Raw genomic sequence first — 17,175 nt, 5'->3', positions numbered from 1 at the left:
TGATTTTTTTGATACAGCTCTCTCTCTCCTAAGCTGGGAAGCCTTGATAGAATCGGCTGGGTGGATAATTATGGTGCTACTCCCGTGATCAGTGAAATAGAAGCGAGAAAAGAGAAGTCAGGTTACATTTGGTATCAGAGCTCCGGGTTGTGTAGGGGTAGGACCTGGGAGCAGCGCAAGTTAACGGGCTGAAGCGTGGTGAGGGAGCAGGGGCCGTGGGAAGGCCTGTCGACGATCGTTGGTTGTGATGGAAAACAGCGAGCTGACGCTGGGAGAGAAATACGACGCAGCACCTTCACGTACCGCCGTTAGCTCGTTACGAAGTTAGTGGTGCTACGTCGACCTGCGGTGAGGTGACGCGTCGATCGCCCAGATTATTGGTGAGGTGACGTGTTGATCGCATCGTCGCTGTGCATTTGACGTCGCTGTGCAGCGCACTTTTGAAAAAGCAGTTCGAGGGGTTAGCTGGAGAGAAAATCGTTAGCGCAGGTACTAGTCCAGGAGTGGCAGATCGTCATCGACTGGAACGGAAGCAGGGCTCCCGTAACCCTGACGGAACAGGGACCTCTGAAGGCACGGCGCTGATCAGTGACTCAGAGTGCGAGACGACACCAGAGTGATTCTAAAGGATTGCTTCGGTTGCTGTTAGGCAGGAGCGAACCACCAGGGAGCAACTCTTTTTCTTCCTGCGCAAAATTTCGATTCACAGTTTATTTATTTCTATACAGCAGAAGGGAATCTAAAGCGAAAAACAAATAAATAAATAAAATAAGATTTTCGTGGACTGTCCTTCAGATTGAGCCTGTGTGCTCAAGTCAGTTTGATGCAGGAATTTCCCTAGTATAGGGAAAGTGGTTTGGGGTATATTGTGATATATGCTTGTGTCAAATACTTGGTCAGTATTGTCGTCAGATTGCAGGTATTCCCTAGTATAGGGAAAAGCGCCATCTGTGAGACATGCCTGTATCAAATGCCTAGTCAGTGTGCATAAGGGATTGCAGGAATTCCCTAGTATAGGGAATTGTGTTCAGAGTGTCAGTACCCTGAATTGTGTCAGCTTGTGATTACAGTGTTCTAGGGGTGTTTAAAAAAAAAAAAAAAAAAACCCCAAAACAAAACGCCTACTGAACTAAATGGAAGCAGAAGAAGGGGCTTCCAGGAGGGACCCTGGTGAATCAGGAGTCCGGCCGACCCAGCAGGGATCGCGCCCAGTAGCTCATACGTTATCTGGCAGGATTGCATTGTTGGAAGATGCCTTGCAACAGTTGTTAGCACAGCAGTTACAAGCCAATGCAGGGCAATCCGAACTTAGGAGAGCACTCCAGAGTATGTCTACCAGACCTTCTCGAGAGGAGAAGGGAAAGGCTCCAATGGAACCGGAGTCTAGTGTCCATACGGTCGAGCCTAGGAAGGCTAAAGTGCCAATTATTGCCAATTACAGACCGGAAAAGTATTCTGGTCGGATGAACGACCGTAGCTCTGATGTCATTGAGACCTGGCTACACAAATGGGACGAGGCGTTCGCCATTTGTGAGATCAGAAATGACATCAAAAAGATCCGCGAGGCCACCCATATGTTTAGTGAGGCAGCGGATCGGTGGTGGATTAAGCAACAAAAGGATGGCATAGCATCCACTACCTGGGAGGGGTTTAAAAGAGAGTTCAGGAAACACTTCTTACCTCCTGACGAGGCATCCCGAGCTTGGGATCAATATAGGAACCTTCGTCAGAGAAATTTATCAGTGGCAGAATACACTGATAAGTTTCGAGAGAGTGTAATGAAGGTTGACGAACCCCTGCCTCAATCAATCCAAGTGAAAGATTTCATATTTGGATTGAATGATCGAATAAAAATGGAAGTTCGGGCTAAGTACGCGAACACGCTAGATGATGCAATAGCTATAGCCCTGAACTACGAAGATGCCAAGGGCAGCAAGCCAAGTGGGTTTGCACAGGTCGGAACCCAGTATGGGTATCCGAAGAAATCTGGGTTTAAGAAGAAGTGGACTAGTAAAGGGAGTGGTTCGCAGCCGAGTGGTCAAGCCAAGCAGGCGAGACCGGCTGAAACTCCTAAACCAAGTACCACCATTGGAGTGAAAAGAAAAGTAACTCCAATGGCAGCCCGGGCTTGGTCTAAGTCTCCCTTGAACCCGGAACAAAGGGAAAAAGCGAGGAGGGAAGGCTTATGCTTTGGTTGCCTTCAACCTCATCAGTGGAGAGATTGTCCACGTAACAAAGATCGTCGGATGGCTGAGATGGTGATCTCAGAGTGCGACGTGGAGATGCAGGGAAGTCCCAGAGCGGAAGAGATGCAGATTCAGCTAGCGGGATCTTCTCAGAGGTTAGTACCTTGTTTGTTATGTGTGTCTGTTACTAAGTTAGTGACGAGTGCACCTGATAACATCCTATCTAAGCCCGCAGCAACGGGGTATACGGCCTTTAATGATACGGAGTTAATTAAAATGAAAGGGCAAGTAGCCAGTCATGATGTCATTGTGTTGTTTGACTCAGCGTCAACTCACAATGTGATTAACTCCAAGCTCGTGAAGAGGCTGAAATTAAAGACAAGTCCATCTGACTATGCGTATACAGTCAGGATGGCCGATGGAAGTTCAACTGAAGTATGGGACCAAAGGGTTGCCCAGTTGGAGCTTCGGATTCAGGACTATGCTGAGAAGCTTGATTTTGAAATAACCAAGCTTGCTCATGCGGATATAGCCCTGGGAATGGCGTGGCATTCTAGGAAGAATCCAGCCATTGATTGGAAAAAGCACGTATATCAATTCAAGATGAATGATGTGCTTTATGTCTTGCGAGGTGAAAGAGATATACCTCAGGGACCGTTGGTTTCCGTGATGGAAATCAGAAAGGCTCAAGTAGAGTTTTTGTACCTTTGCACCGCATCGGTAGAGTCGATGGATGATTCTTCGACTAGCACTGATGTTACGCAAAGTGGTGAGATGGCCAAGCTGGCTAATCTTATAACAGAGGAGTTCTCTGAATGTTTTAGGGATGAACTACCTTATGGGTTACCTCCAGAGCGGAATGTTCAGCATAAGATTGAACTGATCCCGGGGGCAGAACCTGTAAATAGACCTCCCTATAGAATGAGTTTTACTGAAGAAGCAGAGGTGCGTAGGCAACTGGAAGAATACCTCAAGTTGGGGCAGATTCAACCAAGTTTCTCACCTTTTGCTTCGCCAGTGATATTAAAGAGGAAAAAGGATGATACGTTTCGCCTCTGTATAGATTACAGAGCATTGAATAATATCACTGTTAAGCACAGGTACCCGATGGCTCGGATTGATGATTTGCTAGATGCATTACATGGAGCCGTGATTTTCAGCAAGATAGATCTTAAGTGCGGCTATCATCAGATCCGGATTAGAACCGAGGATGTGCATAAAACCGCTTTTAGAAGCAGGTTTGGTCATTATGAGTTTTTGGTAATGCCCTTCGGACTTACCAATGCTCCAGCGACCTTCGTCATGCTTATGAACGATTTACTACGTCCGTATATCGGAAAGTTCGTAGTACATTTTATTGACGATATCTTGATATTCAGTAAAAGTGTTACTGAGCATCGTGAACACTTAAGGATAGTGTTCAGTACTTTGAGGAAAGCCAGTCTTTATGTAAATAAAAAGAAAACTATACTGTGTATGGTTAGGCTTGAGTACTTAGGGTTCATAATTACTCCACAGGGGGTAGAAATGGATCCGAAGAAAGTGGCTGCGATACTAACTTGGCCAATCCCTCAGAGTCTGACCGCGTTGCGATCATTCTTGGGATTTGTCCAGTTTTATAGAAGGCATATCAAAGGATATTCCGGAATAGTATCGCCATTGACTGATCTGACCTCAGATAAAGTACCTTTTATTTGGGGACAGAGTCAACAAGAAAGTTTTAACACCATAAAACAAGCTGTGGTCTCAGGACCGGTGTTAAAAATAGTTGATCCCCAGAAACCGTTGTTCCTAGAAACCGATGCAAGTGGCATTGCGGTAGGAGCAGTCCTCCTTCAAGAGGGAAGGCCAGTAGCCTTCGAAAGCAAGAAGCTTTCTCCCTCTCAAAGGAATTGGCCAACTCATGAATTGGAGTTGTATGCTGTTATCCATGCTTTGAAAACATGGAGGCATTATCTGTATGGTTCAGAGTTTTATGTGGATGTGGATCATGATACTCTGAAACATTTCCGTAAACAGCCTGACTTGAGGGGCCGCCAAGCTAGGTGGGCAGAGCTCATGCAGGAGTTTAATCTAACGATTCGGTACCGAAGAGGAAAAGACAATAAGGTAGCTGATGCGTTATCTCGCATTATGCACAACCTGAGTTTCACGGTATTAGAGAGTGCTCTAATGACCGAGATAAGAGAAACTCAAAAAGTGGACGAGTTTGTCCAGAGCTTATGGCCTAAGGCTCATGTGCTAAAACCCGGGGAAAGTGAAAAGGATGACCTGGCATCCAGAAAAGGCCAAACTTATGCAAGATATACTATAAGGGATGGTATGCTAGTTAGAAATGGCAAGGTTGTAGTACCTGGTCAGAATGATCTCAGGCAGAGAGTCATTCGACAATGCCATGATAGCCCGTGTGCGGGACATCCAGGAGTCGAGAAGACATATGATCTCGTGAAGCGAGATTTCTTTTGGCCAAAGATGAAAAAGCATATTCATGAATATGTGACACAGTGTTTCTCGTGTCAAGTAAGTAAGGCCGAGCGGGTGAAGCCACCCGGACTTTTACAGCCCTTGGAAATACCACTAAGTAAGTGGGAAAGCATTTCCATGGACTTCATTGTAGGGTTACCTGCAACACAAGGTGGGTATAATTCTATCCTTGTGGTGGTTGATCGTCTAACCAAGATGGCTCACTTCATTCCGACTAGAGAGTCTATTAGTGCCCCGCAAGTAGCGGAGTTGTTTATTAGACACATATTTCGTCTGCATGGATTGCCTAGATCCATAGTGTCAGACAGAGATGTCAGGTTTACCGGTCACTTTTGGACTGCGGTATTCGAGACACTAAGGACTGAGTTGGGAATGAGCAGTGGGGATCATCCTGAGACGGATGGTCAGACGGAGAGAGTCAACCAGATTTTAGAGGATATGCTGAGAGCATATGTGTCATTGAGGCAACATACATGGGACAAGTGGTTGCCATTGTTGGAGTTTGCCTACAATGATAGGAAACATTCATCTACTGGGTTCAGTCCGTTTGAGCTGAACTATGGTTATAGGCCAGCCAATCCAACTATAGTTGGAGTACCTCAGAAAGTGCCTAGTGCCGCGAACTTTGTAGTTCAGATGCGGGAGATGCTAGCACTTGCGAGAGCTAATATCCGCCAGGCTATGGATAGAGCCAAGGTGTATGCGGATGAAAATCGGTCTATAAGAGTATTTGAAGAAGGAGAAAAAGTTTTTCTCAGAATTCCTTCGCACTCGAAGTCGTTGACTTCAGGAGAGTGTGCTAAGTTATCACCTCGATACTGTGGGCCGTGGTTAATTCTAAAGAGAATAGGCAGTGTAGCCTATAAATTAGAATTGCCACAGGGGTGTAAGGTGCACCCGGTTTTTCATGTTTCTCGTTTAAAGAAATTTTTACATACTGGTGACTCACTAATCGAAGGTGTGGTTTTGTTTCAGGAGATAGAGGATATTGCAAGGCGCAAACCAACAAGAATCCTGGACCGAGGAACAATGCAAATACGAAATCGGAAGATACCCACGGTGTTGGTTGCATGGCATGGTCAGCCTCTATCCGAAGCTACCTGGGAATCCGTATATCAGTTGCGGAGAGTGTTCCCAGACTTTATCATCGAGGACGCTGATGTCTGAAGAGGGAAGGAATGTTACGCTCTAGCCGAGGTAGCATGACCTCGGAAGAATCAGTCGACATTTCCCTTATAGGATCTATCTTTGTAATATATGTGTTTGGGCTTTATGTAAATGATCGGGAGGGATTAATGTCAAGGTCCTAGGTGAGGGCTGATAGCACCGGACTAGATAGATCTGAGACCAAGGGCCTAGTGCAAAGAATGTGCCTAGGGGCAAGGAATTAAATGCATCCCAAGAGAGGGGTGAAATGTTGCATTAGAAAGGCCCTATATGGATGACATGTGGCATCTAGATCTATCTAGGGAATTGGGGTCTGTCAAGGCTTGTGAGAGAATGGAAGAAGGGTAATTACGTGATTTTTTTGATACAGCTCTCTCTCTCCTAAGCTGGGAAGCCTTGATAGAATCGGCTGGGTGGATAATTATGGTGCTACTCCCGTGATCAGTGAAATAGAAGCGAGAAAAGAGAAGTCAGGTTACAGGTTTCCACTTCAGATCACTTTCCTGTTGTGCTGGCTATCTCAGAGCCTCACTTCAGAGGCCGATCTGCCAGCATTAGGATTCCAGATGCCTTGTATACAGAGGAGGACCTTACAGAGGCAGCCCTGCACATATGGGTTTCTCATGTCCAAGGTGGGCAGCCATTGCCATCACAGGTAGCTGTTACCCTTTTTGGTATTAGTGACTTCTACCTCTCAGTTGCTCGTACTAGAAGATGAGATATTCTCAGACGTGAGATTGGTTTTGCCAGCGGTTGGCAGCTTTGCAGAGGAAAGAGCAGAAACAGCCTTCAGATGCTTGGATTCAGGAGCGCCTTGCTGCAGCAAGGGCTCATTAGTAGGTATTTCTTGATCAGAGAGCAGAGTATGCCTTTCATGCATGAGAGTCCTTCTGAATTCAGATGGGTGGCAGAGTCAATAAACACTTTTTCGTCTCTATGTTTGAAAGCAGGCATTCTACATTCATTCAGAGAGCAAGAGCTGCTGCTCCTCCCCGCTCCCTTGCTGCACCCCATCCCCACCCTATAGAACTACACATGCTGTGGTGGACACATGTTGGGATATATAGCAAGCATTTCAGCCAAGCATATCCAGAGATGAAGATGCATAGAGGCACTTATCATTCCTAGGTCCACCTATCTCACACCATGGCCAATATATGGTTAAACATTGTACATGCTTTGATGGTCATTTGGTCAAGCATGCAAAGATCTTATGGGGCTGCTTCATCCAAGAGGATGTATTCATCTAGGATTGGATAGGTTCTTGCTTCTTCTTTGAGGTCACCATAGGTTTGAGGTGACACATTCAGCCTCAGCCTTGGATCTTTACCGGTTTAATTGCTAAGTGGGGCTTTACCCTCTTAGGTTTTTTTTTTTTTTGCAAAAAAAGAATTCCATTAAGTATGAAAACAACCAAACTCAAGGCGATAATACATCATTCTGTACATGAGAAAAAATCCTCAAAAGAGGTACAAAATAACCAAGGTTGAGGCTAGAAATGTCATCTCAACCCTGTGGGAGACTCAGAGAAGAAGGGGGAGTAGATGCTCATGCTCTCTAGCTGCTCTCGCTGCCCACCTTCTCCCTCCACGTCCTCTCCACCCCTTTGCCTCCATCTCCACCTCCTCTCTGCTTCTGCCTCCTCTCCGTCCTTCCGCCTCTGCCTCTGCCCCCACTCCTCTCCGCCCTTCCGCCATCCCCCGCTTCCGCATCCTCTCCGCCGCCTTCTCCCCCTCCTGCATCCCTCCTTCCTTCCCTGCCTCCACCTCCTTCTCCCTCCCCGCCTCCACCGTCATCCCGCCCCATCCCGCCTTTGCCTGTGCCACCCGTCTTCACCACCGTCTCCACCCCCTCCTCCCCCTCTGCCTCCTTCCCGCCTCTCTATGCCGCCTCCGCCTCCCCCTCTGCCTCCTTCCTGCCCTCTTTGCGCCTCTACTTTTGAACCCCCCCTGCTGCTTTGTCCGCCCCGCCTCTCCCTGGCCCTTCCCGCTCCTTTCCAGTCTCCCCTCCACCTCCCGACTCTTTCAGACAGTTTTGGCAATTTGTCCGAGGGTGACAAGCTAGATGGACCAAACTATGCCTTGTGGTCATTCATGCTTAAGAACATCTTGGTTGGTAAGGGCTTGTGGGATATTGTTAGTGGGGATGAGGTGAGGCCAGCAGGCTCATCTACATCCAACACAGCTTCTTCGGGTTAGACTATAGGTAGACAGCAGACTCCTACAGCCCCTTCTACTAGTCCCATAGCATCGATGGAGGAGTAGTAGAAGTTTGACCACGGCAGTGCCCAAGCAATGTTTTTGATTGCCACAAATGTAAAGAGGCACATTATGACGACTATCAAGTCATGCAAGGATGCAAAGCTAGCATGAGAAAGATTGGCAAACATGTATCATGTTAAGAATGAGGCAGGGGCCATTGCCTTGACAAATCAGCTCAAGGAGCTCGAGATGCAGGAAGGCCAGGCCATCATTGATCATATTGCCATGATCACTGATCTACGTGATCAACTCGCAAATATTGATGAGGAAATAGAAGACAAGAAGCTCATCTCTATTACTCTCAATAGCTTAGCGCCCTCATGTGGCACATTCGTCACTTCATTGACCATTGTTCTCAGGGCAGCCCCACTCTCGTTTGATGAATTAGTTGGGCTTTTGTTGTAGGAAGAGGAAAGATGCTCAAATTTTGCCAAAGCCTCTCGTCTGGGTGAACAAGCGCTTGCCATGGGTGGAAAGGGAAAAGAGAGTGGTTTTTATACTCTGTGGGAATTCCAAAGTCTCCTCCAAAAGCTTTTTAGCAGATCAACATAAATATGAAAGGCATCCCAATGAAGGGCTTTGGAGGGCCTCCAATCTCTAAAGCTGAGTTGCAATCTCTTAGGTTTTTCTCATGCAAGGCATGGTGTATTTTGTCTTGGGCACTTTCGTCTCTAAGAAATTTATTCATAAATGGAAAAAACACATTTTTCCCCATGAAGAAGAAACACATTTTTTGAAGAAAATAAGACACACTCCCTACAAATATAAACATTCTATGTTAGAAATATCAAAGACGTAGATGCTCAATCTTTATTATTACAAAGATTATTTGCATATTTGGAACTAAAATTTTTTAGCTATCATTAACTTCAGAGAATTTTCCATATTCAGGAGCTAACTAAGCTAGGAAGAACCAAGAACCCATAACAAATATATGTAGAAATACTACATCCAAGGTTAACTATAACACTTGGTTGCTCAAAGAGCTACTCACAATCATCTCATGGTGGGCACGGAAAGAAAACAATTCCACGATTCTAGAATCACTACATTCTTTTGCAGATTTTAACTCTTTCATTGTCCACGCCTTAACATAGCCTTTGATGTCACATGTAAAAAGAACCTGTAAATAAAATAATGCACCAAGTAAGTTATTCTATCATTTATTAAGTTGAACCTTACATTTGGGGCTAGAGATACCAACTTTTCAAAACTTGACAATTAAAAAAATGCAAAACTTGTCTATACAAGAAAAATTCTTAGCAATATAGAAATGTATATAATGCACAATTATGGATATCAATCAAATTGCATATATGTTGAGAAACCATCTCAACATCATGTGTTAGATATGTGCATAGCACTAACCCAATAGAGTGCTACAAAGGAAAGTGTTAGATACCCTAACCCTAACCATAAAGGGGTTTATATATATTCTACATTTTCAACTAAATCTAGTGTACAGTTAGTCATTTGTGGTGTGCTCTCTAGCTGTGCCCTCTCTTTTCATCTCTACTTTTCTCCTCTCCCCTATTCATATTTTTTCATGGCATGAGAGCGTCCTTGCCTTCCGCTGAGGCATTACAATCCTTGAGAGCATCAGAGAGATTGAAAGATTTAGAGTTTCTCTTGAGTGATCTTCACTTCCGTTGAGAGAGAAAAAAAATTCCGTTCATTTGGTGAGATATTTCTATCATTCCTTCCAAAGAGAGATTTAGATTCATTCTTCACTTCATTTCATTGAGAGATTGTGTGAAAGAGAGAGAGAGAGATTATGTTCATTGCATTCTTTTGAGAGAGAGATTTCTGTCAATTTCTTATCTGTGAGAGAAAGAGAGATATAGACCTCTTTTCAGATCTCTCTGTGCATTGTTCCTTGTTGGAGCATTAGGGGACCTAGCACTCATGCACAAGAGCAACGAATAAGGCTCGAGACCTAAAAACTTCTACAAAACAAAAAAGCAAGGAGGGGCACTCCAGCCGGCTCATGCAAGCAACACCAAAGGCTACACTATAGCGAGCTTTGCTAGCCGACACAAAGCTCACGACTCTCAGGCAGCTCATCTACTTCAAGAGCCATTATTTCAAGGCAATTTCAAGCATCTACGCGCATCCACAGCCAAGTACTCTAGCGCTCATGAGTTTGACAACCAGGACCTCCAAAGGCAACCAAGAAACAACCTTGTTCACGGGCTACCCTCACATCTATCTCCATCAAAAAATTGCTCCAAAGCCGTTCAGTTTGGTTGACCCGCAACAACAGCTCCCTCACGGCAACACAACTACGCGACCTCCAACAAGCCAAAATTCCTACGCTACAATTTTCTTTTCATCAGATTCACGTTTCTTTTCTTTGCCACTAACCACCTTCTACACACCTTCCTTCATAAGCAAAAGCCTCAGCTTGGTTTCCCAAAGTTGGAAAGTTCTTACCATAAAACTTTTCAATGACAATTCCCCCTTTGGAATACTCCATGTTTGCTTCAAACGTTGCAGAAATACAGGCTGAAGTGTGAGCTCGGAGCAAAGGCTAGAATAATCTGGGCTGTAGCGGTAGCTTAGCTTGTAGTCGGGGCAAAAAGGCATCACACCAATTGGAATAGCTTTGGCAGCAGCTCATGTTGCAGTCGCTGGGGCAGATGGCGGCATTTTTGAGGTGTGAATAGCAGCAAAGCAGTAGCACTCTTCAAGTAGGTCGTTTTCTTCAAAAACAGGCTCCAAATAAGGTCATTTTTAGGGTGACCAACTGTAGAAAATATCTCCACAACAGGAAGCAACTATTTCCTTCACAAAAACGGCCCAAAAACAGAAAAAACGAGCTGTCTTTCAGCAAAAAACGAGCTGTCTTTTCCTCCACGAGACGCCCACTAATGCCCATGAGAATGGTGACCAAGTTGCTCCAAATATAAGCGTAAATATGCAGTAAATTCGAGGCTGACAGTCGCAGCAAATCATGCAGCAGCTCGACGAATCAACTCCATGAAAACAGCTCCAAAGTCGATGTAGATCAGCAGCTCATGGAGAGGCTAAGGGTGAAGGAAGAAGGACTGCCTTCCAAGAGGAAAGAGGGAGAGTAGCTCCTCTTTCTAGGCCTCCCTCACCTCAATCCCTTCGAAGAGCAAGAAGCAAGAGGGAAAAGACTAGGAGCAGGAAGGACGGAGTTAGAAAGAAAGGGAGGACGGAGGATGGCTCTGATATCACATGAAGGAACATGGTGGAGAGGGAGAGGGGAGAGAGAGAGAGGGTAGGCTAGGGAGAGAGAAGATAATACTCAAATGGAAACATAATTAAAGTGAAAGGAAATCGAAATGATCAATAGACCAAATTGAAAGACTCACATTGATAAAGCTTGATGTAGACTCCTTGATGTGTGTTGATGTGACACACAAGTACAATCACATATAGGATAGACACACACTAGAATACGAAAGTGTATATGGGATATCTCCCAATATGACACATGGAACTCACACATAAGACTCTACTAGAACTCCTAGTAGAACACACTAAAACACACTCAACTTGACTTCATGTTCTAACATGCCACGTGGCAGTCCCCTATGAAGCACTATAGCCTCTCCACAGGCACCCTTGGCTCCTTTCATGTGATCACAGGTGCCACCATAGGCACATCCCCTCACAGGCACAGTTCTGCATGTGACTTTGAGTGCCACATCATCACTAGCACCTTTTTTGCCCCTCCACCTAGATCAAGCCATATCTCTTGATCCAAAAAGAATTTGAGGGCGCTCTAAAAAGGAAAAATGCTTGATTTTTTGTGCTCTATGCGCTTGTCACATCACACGCATATTTTGATGCAAGTATCACACTCTTTTGAGCCTTGGTGAAAAATCCACTTCTTGCACATACATCAGCCTCTATATCGACGAATCTGACCCAGCACCTAAAACGAACAAAGAAAGGGAATTATTTGCTGCTTTTACATCGCTCGACGGTGGTCGGTCTAGATCTAGATCAGAGTAGATTAGATCATCCTTACAGGAGATAATCCACAGAATCCAATTGAAGCCATGCCAAAAAATTCATAAATAGTTCCTAATCGGAGTCAGTCCCTTCGCTCACATGCGGTTTCACATCATCACATTTCCTAAAACTTGACGTTCCACAGTTTAGCGAGCACACTTCAAAGTGTTCAGAGGTATTGATTGATTGATCAGAGGGAAGATTGTACATGATTTGATTTTACACACACATGCCATCATTGTAAATCCATATAGGCTATTTTCCGACATTGTGCACATCATTTAAGCCCTGTATAGTCTCTTGGCTATTCCCGGCATCATTTGCCACAAGCCTTGTAACAGATCGGATCATATATATTGTAGTTCTATCTTCACCAACAGTTCAGACTTTAGTTGATACAACCGGTGTATTGCAGTTGATTCAAACAATGATTTTCACAGCACTTTAAGTACATTTATAACACCATTTCTACGACTAGTAACCTCAATTTGGAGGCATCAGCTAAGCTAGACAACTCCAATTATGGCACATGGATATACCGAATGGAGACCATTCTTGTACTTCAAGATAAATGATTATGTTGATGGGTCTACATCTAGACCATTGGACGATCCAGCGAGCAGTAGCTCCACACCCACTATTGCTGCAACACCAGCAACGAGATCTACAGCTACATCACTAGTGACTGCACCTGTAGTAGATCCTACCATTCAACACAGTGAAGACATCAAAAGAAGCATGGGATATGTTCGTAGCTCTTTATGAGTCCAAGAACACTTTCAAGATTCTCACACTGAGAAACCAAATCAACCAAAGTTTTTGCAATAGCAGTGAAATTGGTCATGCTTACGTACTCAGGATCAAGGATTACAACAATCAACTCACAGCAGAGCAGGAGAGACCATGAATCCTATAGAAATGGTTTAAGTCATCCTAAATGGACTAGAAGAGGCATACGAGAATCTAGTCTAGAATATTGCCATTCAACGGCAAATTTTGACACTGGAAGAGCTCCAGTTGTTTTTACTCGGTGAAGAACTCAAGATGCAAGCCATTCATGCACGCTAAGGTCATTCCAATGATCAAGCATTCACAGCTTTAGATAGAAGCAGAGACAGAGGTAGATCATTTCAGGGAAGTTATCATCAACCTGTGTAAAACTTTGTTAAAAAACTTTGCTAAGATTAGGGCCATAGTACTTATTCCATATGAGAGAGAGAGAGAGAGAGAGAGAGAGAGAGAGAGAGAGAGAGAGAGAGTCTTCAAGACATCTTAGCATTGACTCAGTTATGCCACATTGCATCCCTTGGTGGATCCAGTTATCACCACCTTTGATCAGCAGATCATTCCTCAGCTTGAGGATGTTTATGCATCAATGTGGTCCTACAGCAATGCAATGGACATCATCAGGTTCAGCCATAGTGCAGCTTGGGGAGACTCATTGTTTCATCATGCACTTATGGCTATCATATACAGTCCATGTATATTAGTGGTTGGATCCACGATTTTAGATCAGTCCCTTCATCAGCATTCGGCACCTTGTATGCCTCAGGGAAATCTTATGTTTTCTTAGTGATATTTCAGGCTTCTAGGCCTTCTTACTATCAGCTCCTTCTTGACAAGCCTTTGACAGATGCTACATCCCATGCCGATGGATGTTCAGCCATGCACACATCAGATGACCTTCAACTCATGACAGTTGAGCATACATGTCCGATATGCCACCATGCCTTGTCAGTTTTATGGGCCTATTCTTCAGTAGAGCAACGTATCACACCTGCTTTTTTTTTTTTTTTGGTAAAACCAAGATACTTATATTATGATACATTCATTTACATCTGGGCAGAGCTCAAAAGAGAGCCAAAGCCCTATCCATCAAAAGCAGTAAAAGAAAAGCTGAATACAAGAAAGATCTAAATCTTCCTCATGTAAGGCATCATATAAGACTGCCGCAATGAGGCTCGAAAGAACTCATATGGCTGCTGCAGTGGAGAATTCAGATATGCTTGATTGCGCTGTAACCAGAGGGTCCATAAAGCCCAGTATCTAATCTAGTGGAAGAAAAGAGAATACTGTGATAAAGAAGCTGATAGTTTGCCATATATCCAGAAAAACCTGTAGAACCTTTGAGTTGGGAATCTGAGAGATAAGAAATAGGAGATTCTGTCAAGGAGGTCTCTGAAATATGAACAAAACCACAGTAAATGCGGAATACTCTCAGATGTAATATGACATCTTGGACAAAGGGGCGAAGCTATCCTTCTTTGAGCCAATTTCGCCCCTACTGGAAGAATACCAATAATACATCGCCATAGAAAGAGTCGTTGCTTCAAAGGCATTTTCAATTTCCATATCAAATGCAATCTTCCTTTCCACCAGGCTAAAGACTTGTTCAAATGCCATAGAGAATTAGCATGATGGGCAATCCAGGGAGGAGGTAATATCAAACGATAAGCCTGTATAGAAGTCAATAAATTCAAAGGCTTAGAGGATATGCTTGTATTTGAAGAGCAAAGGTGCCAATCTTGAAGCCTGTCTCCGACATTCAATGTCGGAATTGGAAGCAGAGGGAGTAAGAGATCAGCAATAGCTTTCCAAATGGGTCGATGATGTATCCCCAAATTGTATCGTCGACATGCTACTGGAAAAGTGAGAATATTTCCTTGCATATCCACTACATCATCAATGAACCGGATACCCATTTTCATAAGATTGTAAGCTCTGATGGGTTGTTGAACAGCAAGGGGAGAGGAAAAGACAGCACTCCAATGAATACTTTCCATTCTGAGTGAAGAAGCTAAAGAAGCAGGATGGGGAGACCATTTGATGTGAGAGAGTACTTGCTTCCAGTCCTGAATCAAGGAATTAGAGAATGGACAACGAGGAATTTTACCTTGCAATTTGCCAAGCACCACTTCCGATGGATCAACTAGCCAGTGTCCATAAACATTAGTGCTCATATGTCCACACAAAATTGCCAACATGATAGACCAAGGCTGCTGTTGTTCAAAAAAAGTCTTGAGCATAGTGATCTTTCTTGCCAACACATGAAATTTGATGTTGATTATATTCAAACCACCATGCATCCTTGGTGAGCAGAGCAAATCCATTTTGAGCAGCCGTAAAGCTTTTTTATGAAGCTTTGTTTTCCAAAAAATCTCCATGGCTTGAGACATAAAGGAAGTGAGATCTCGAGATGACCAGTGTAATAGAGGAAGATAGAACTGGACATAAGCTAGAACAATAGACTGGACAATTCGAAGCCGTACATGCAGAGGCCAAGTGGAGATCTTCCAATATTCTAATTTGTTCTGAATTTTGTTTGCCACCCAGGACATTTGTTGCTTATTGCTGATTTTCCAGCCAATGGGATAGCCCAAATGTCTTACTATATTTTCGGGATAAACAATCTGGCCTGGCCACAAGATAGCATGCCCGTCACAATGCTTGAGTGGCAAGAGTTTTGATTTCTGAAAATTAATTTTAAGACCAGCTGCTAGCCCAAATTCTGAAAGGGTATCCATCAAGAGGCGAATCTCCAAAGAACTATTCTTTGGCATGAAGAATGAATCATCTGCATAAGCCTGTGCAAGGAAGGGGCGTGAACCAGAAATCTGAAGCCCCTCTAGCTGTCCAGTATCAACCATGTGATCCATATAAAGTAGCAAAGGGTGTGAAGCAATGGCATAGAGCAAAGCACTGAGAGGGCATCCCTGTCGAACTGAGCGTTCGAGAGTCCAAGACTCAGACAAATGATTACCAATAAAGCATTGAGCAGTGGAATCTGAGTAAAGCCAATATATGACATTAACTAGCTTTGGCCCAAAACCAAGTTTTAACATGATTTGAGAAACATAATCCCATTGTACTGTATCAAAAGCCTTATCCACATCCACCTACATGACCAACACATCCTGTTCTGAATATTTTGCATATTCCATTGCGATGATAGTGTTAGAGATATTGTCATGTATGTGCCGTCTAGGAACAAAACCATATTGCCTGGGATGAAGGCCTTCATGAAGGATATCCTTTATCCGATGTACCAACATCTTGGCAATCAGTTTGTATATAACCGGCATCAAAGTGATGGGTCTCCAGTCGTCCATAGTCTCACATAGAGGTTTTTTGGGCACAAGCTTAACCAGACCATGCTTGCAAAAGCTGAGGGAAGAAGTTGAAGCTTCCAGGCTACATTTATAAACTGTAGAATTGGACCCTTCAGTTCAGGCCAAAAGGCTTCAAAAAATTCAACCGTCAGACCATCCCAACTAGGGGATTTATGTTTACCCAAATGCCTAAGAGCTTCATCCAATTCAACATCCGAAAAAGACATTTCCAGCATTGAGGCTTTGTGCAATGAGACAATAGGAGAAACAAACGTAGTAAATTTGTTATGGGCTGAAATAACCTGATGTGTAGAAGATGATGGCTGAGAAAAGAGAAGCTGGAAATGATCCAAACATTGCTTTTCTAGCTGAGATAGAGTCTGGGTCCAAAGGCCGTCTGGTTTCCTGACCCTCATAATAGATTGGCTTTGTCTATGTGCATGTAAGTTCCGGAAAAAAGATTTCGAGGAACAGCCCTTATCTAGCATAGGTTTAGCTCTGGCCCGGATCTGCCATTTGGACAACTTGTGTTTATCATTGGCATCAATTATGGAGGAAGCACAAGACAATAAATGCTGCTCTGAATCAGATAGAGATCTTTGATGACTAATCTGTACCAAATATTGCTTGTATGATTTTGCCCACTGGATATGTTGTCTGGTTTCTGCCAGGTACCATCTTCCATATTCCTTAATGACATTTTGAATGCGATGTATGAAAGAGGTCCAAGCAAAGTCCAGATCCTCCTGAGCGTGGGAAAGCAATGGCCTGCAAGCCAATCTGATCATATGCTGGAAATTTTCATGAGATAGATATAATTGATTAACCTGTAAATTTCTGACTGAAGAGGGCTGCAAGTCATCCAAAGGCATACCAAAGGAAAGAATGAGCCATAGTGGAGTATGATCAGATAATTGCTGTGAATAATCAGTCCGCATTTGACATGTATATTCATCATATTGCTGAGCATGAAGAAGATAAAAT

The 17,175-nt window shown here is 43.9% G+C and overlaps 2 protein-coding genes across 2 annotated transcripts in view; both read right to left on the bottom strand.

Annotated features, from left to right (window-relative positions):
* Nucleotides 1-15,042, bottom strand: part of LOC147900988 (uncharacterized) — a 31,721-nt gene extending 16,679 nt beyond the window's left edge. The window contains exon 1 of the mRNA XM_087375673.1: nt 14,298-15,042. Coding sequence (XP_087231799.1) covers nt 14,298-15,042 — 745 coding nt within the window. The remainder of the gene's footprint in view (nt 1-14,297) is intronic.
* LOC147900987 (uncharacterized) overlaps nt 1-17,175 on the bottom strand; it is a 594,828-nt gene that overhangs the window by 56,715 nt on the left and 520,938 nt on the right. The window lies entirely within an intron of this gene.

This window comes from Dipteris shenzhenensis, chromosome 6, assembly GCF_047967505.1.
Source record: "Dipteris shenzhenensis isolate YYH24624 ecotype China chromosome 6, Dip_SZ_1.0, whole genome shotgun sequence".
Taxonomy (NCBI): domain Eukaryota; kingdom Viridiplantae; phylum Streptophyta; class Polypodiopsida; order Gleicheniales; family Dipteridaceae; genus Dipteris; species Dipteris shenzhenensis.
Note: the sequence above shows the minus strand (reverse complement) of the source record. Positions and strands in the feature narration are given on the sequence as shown.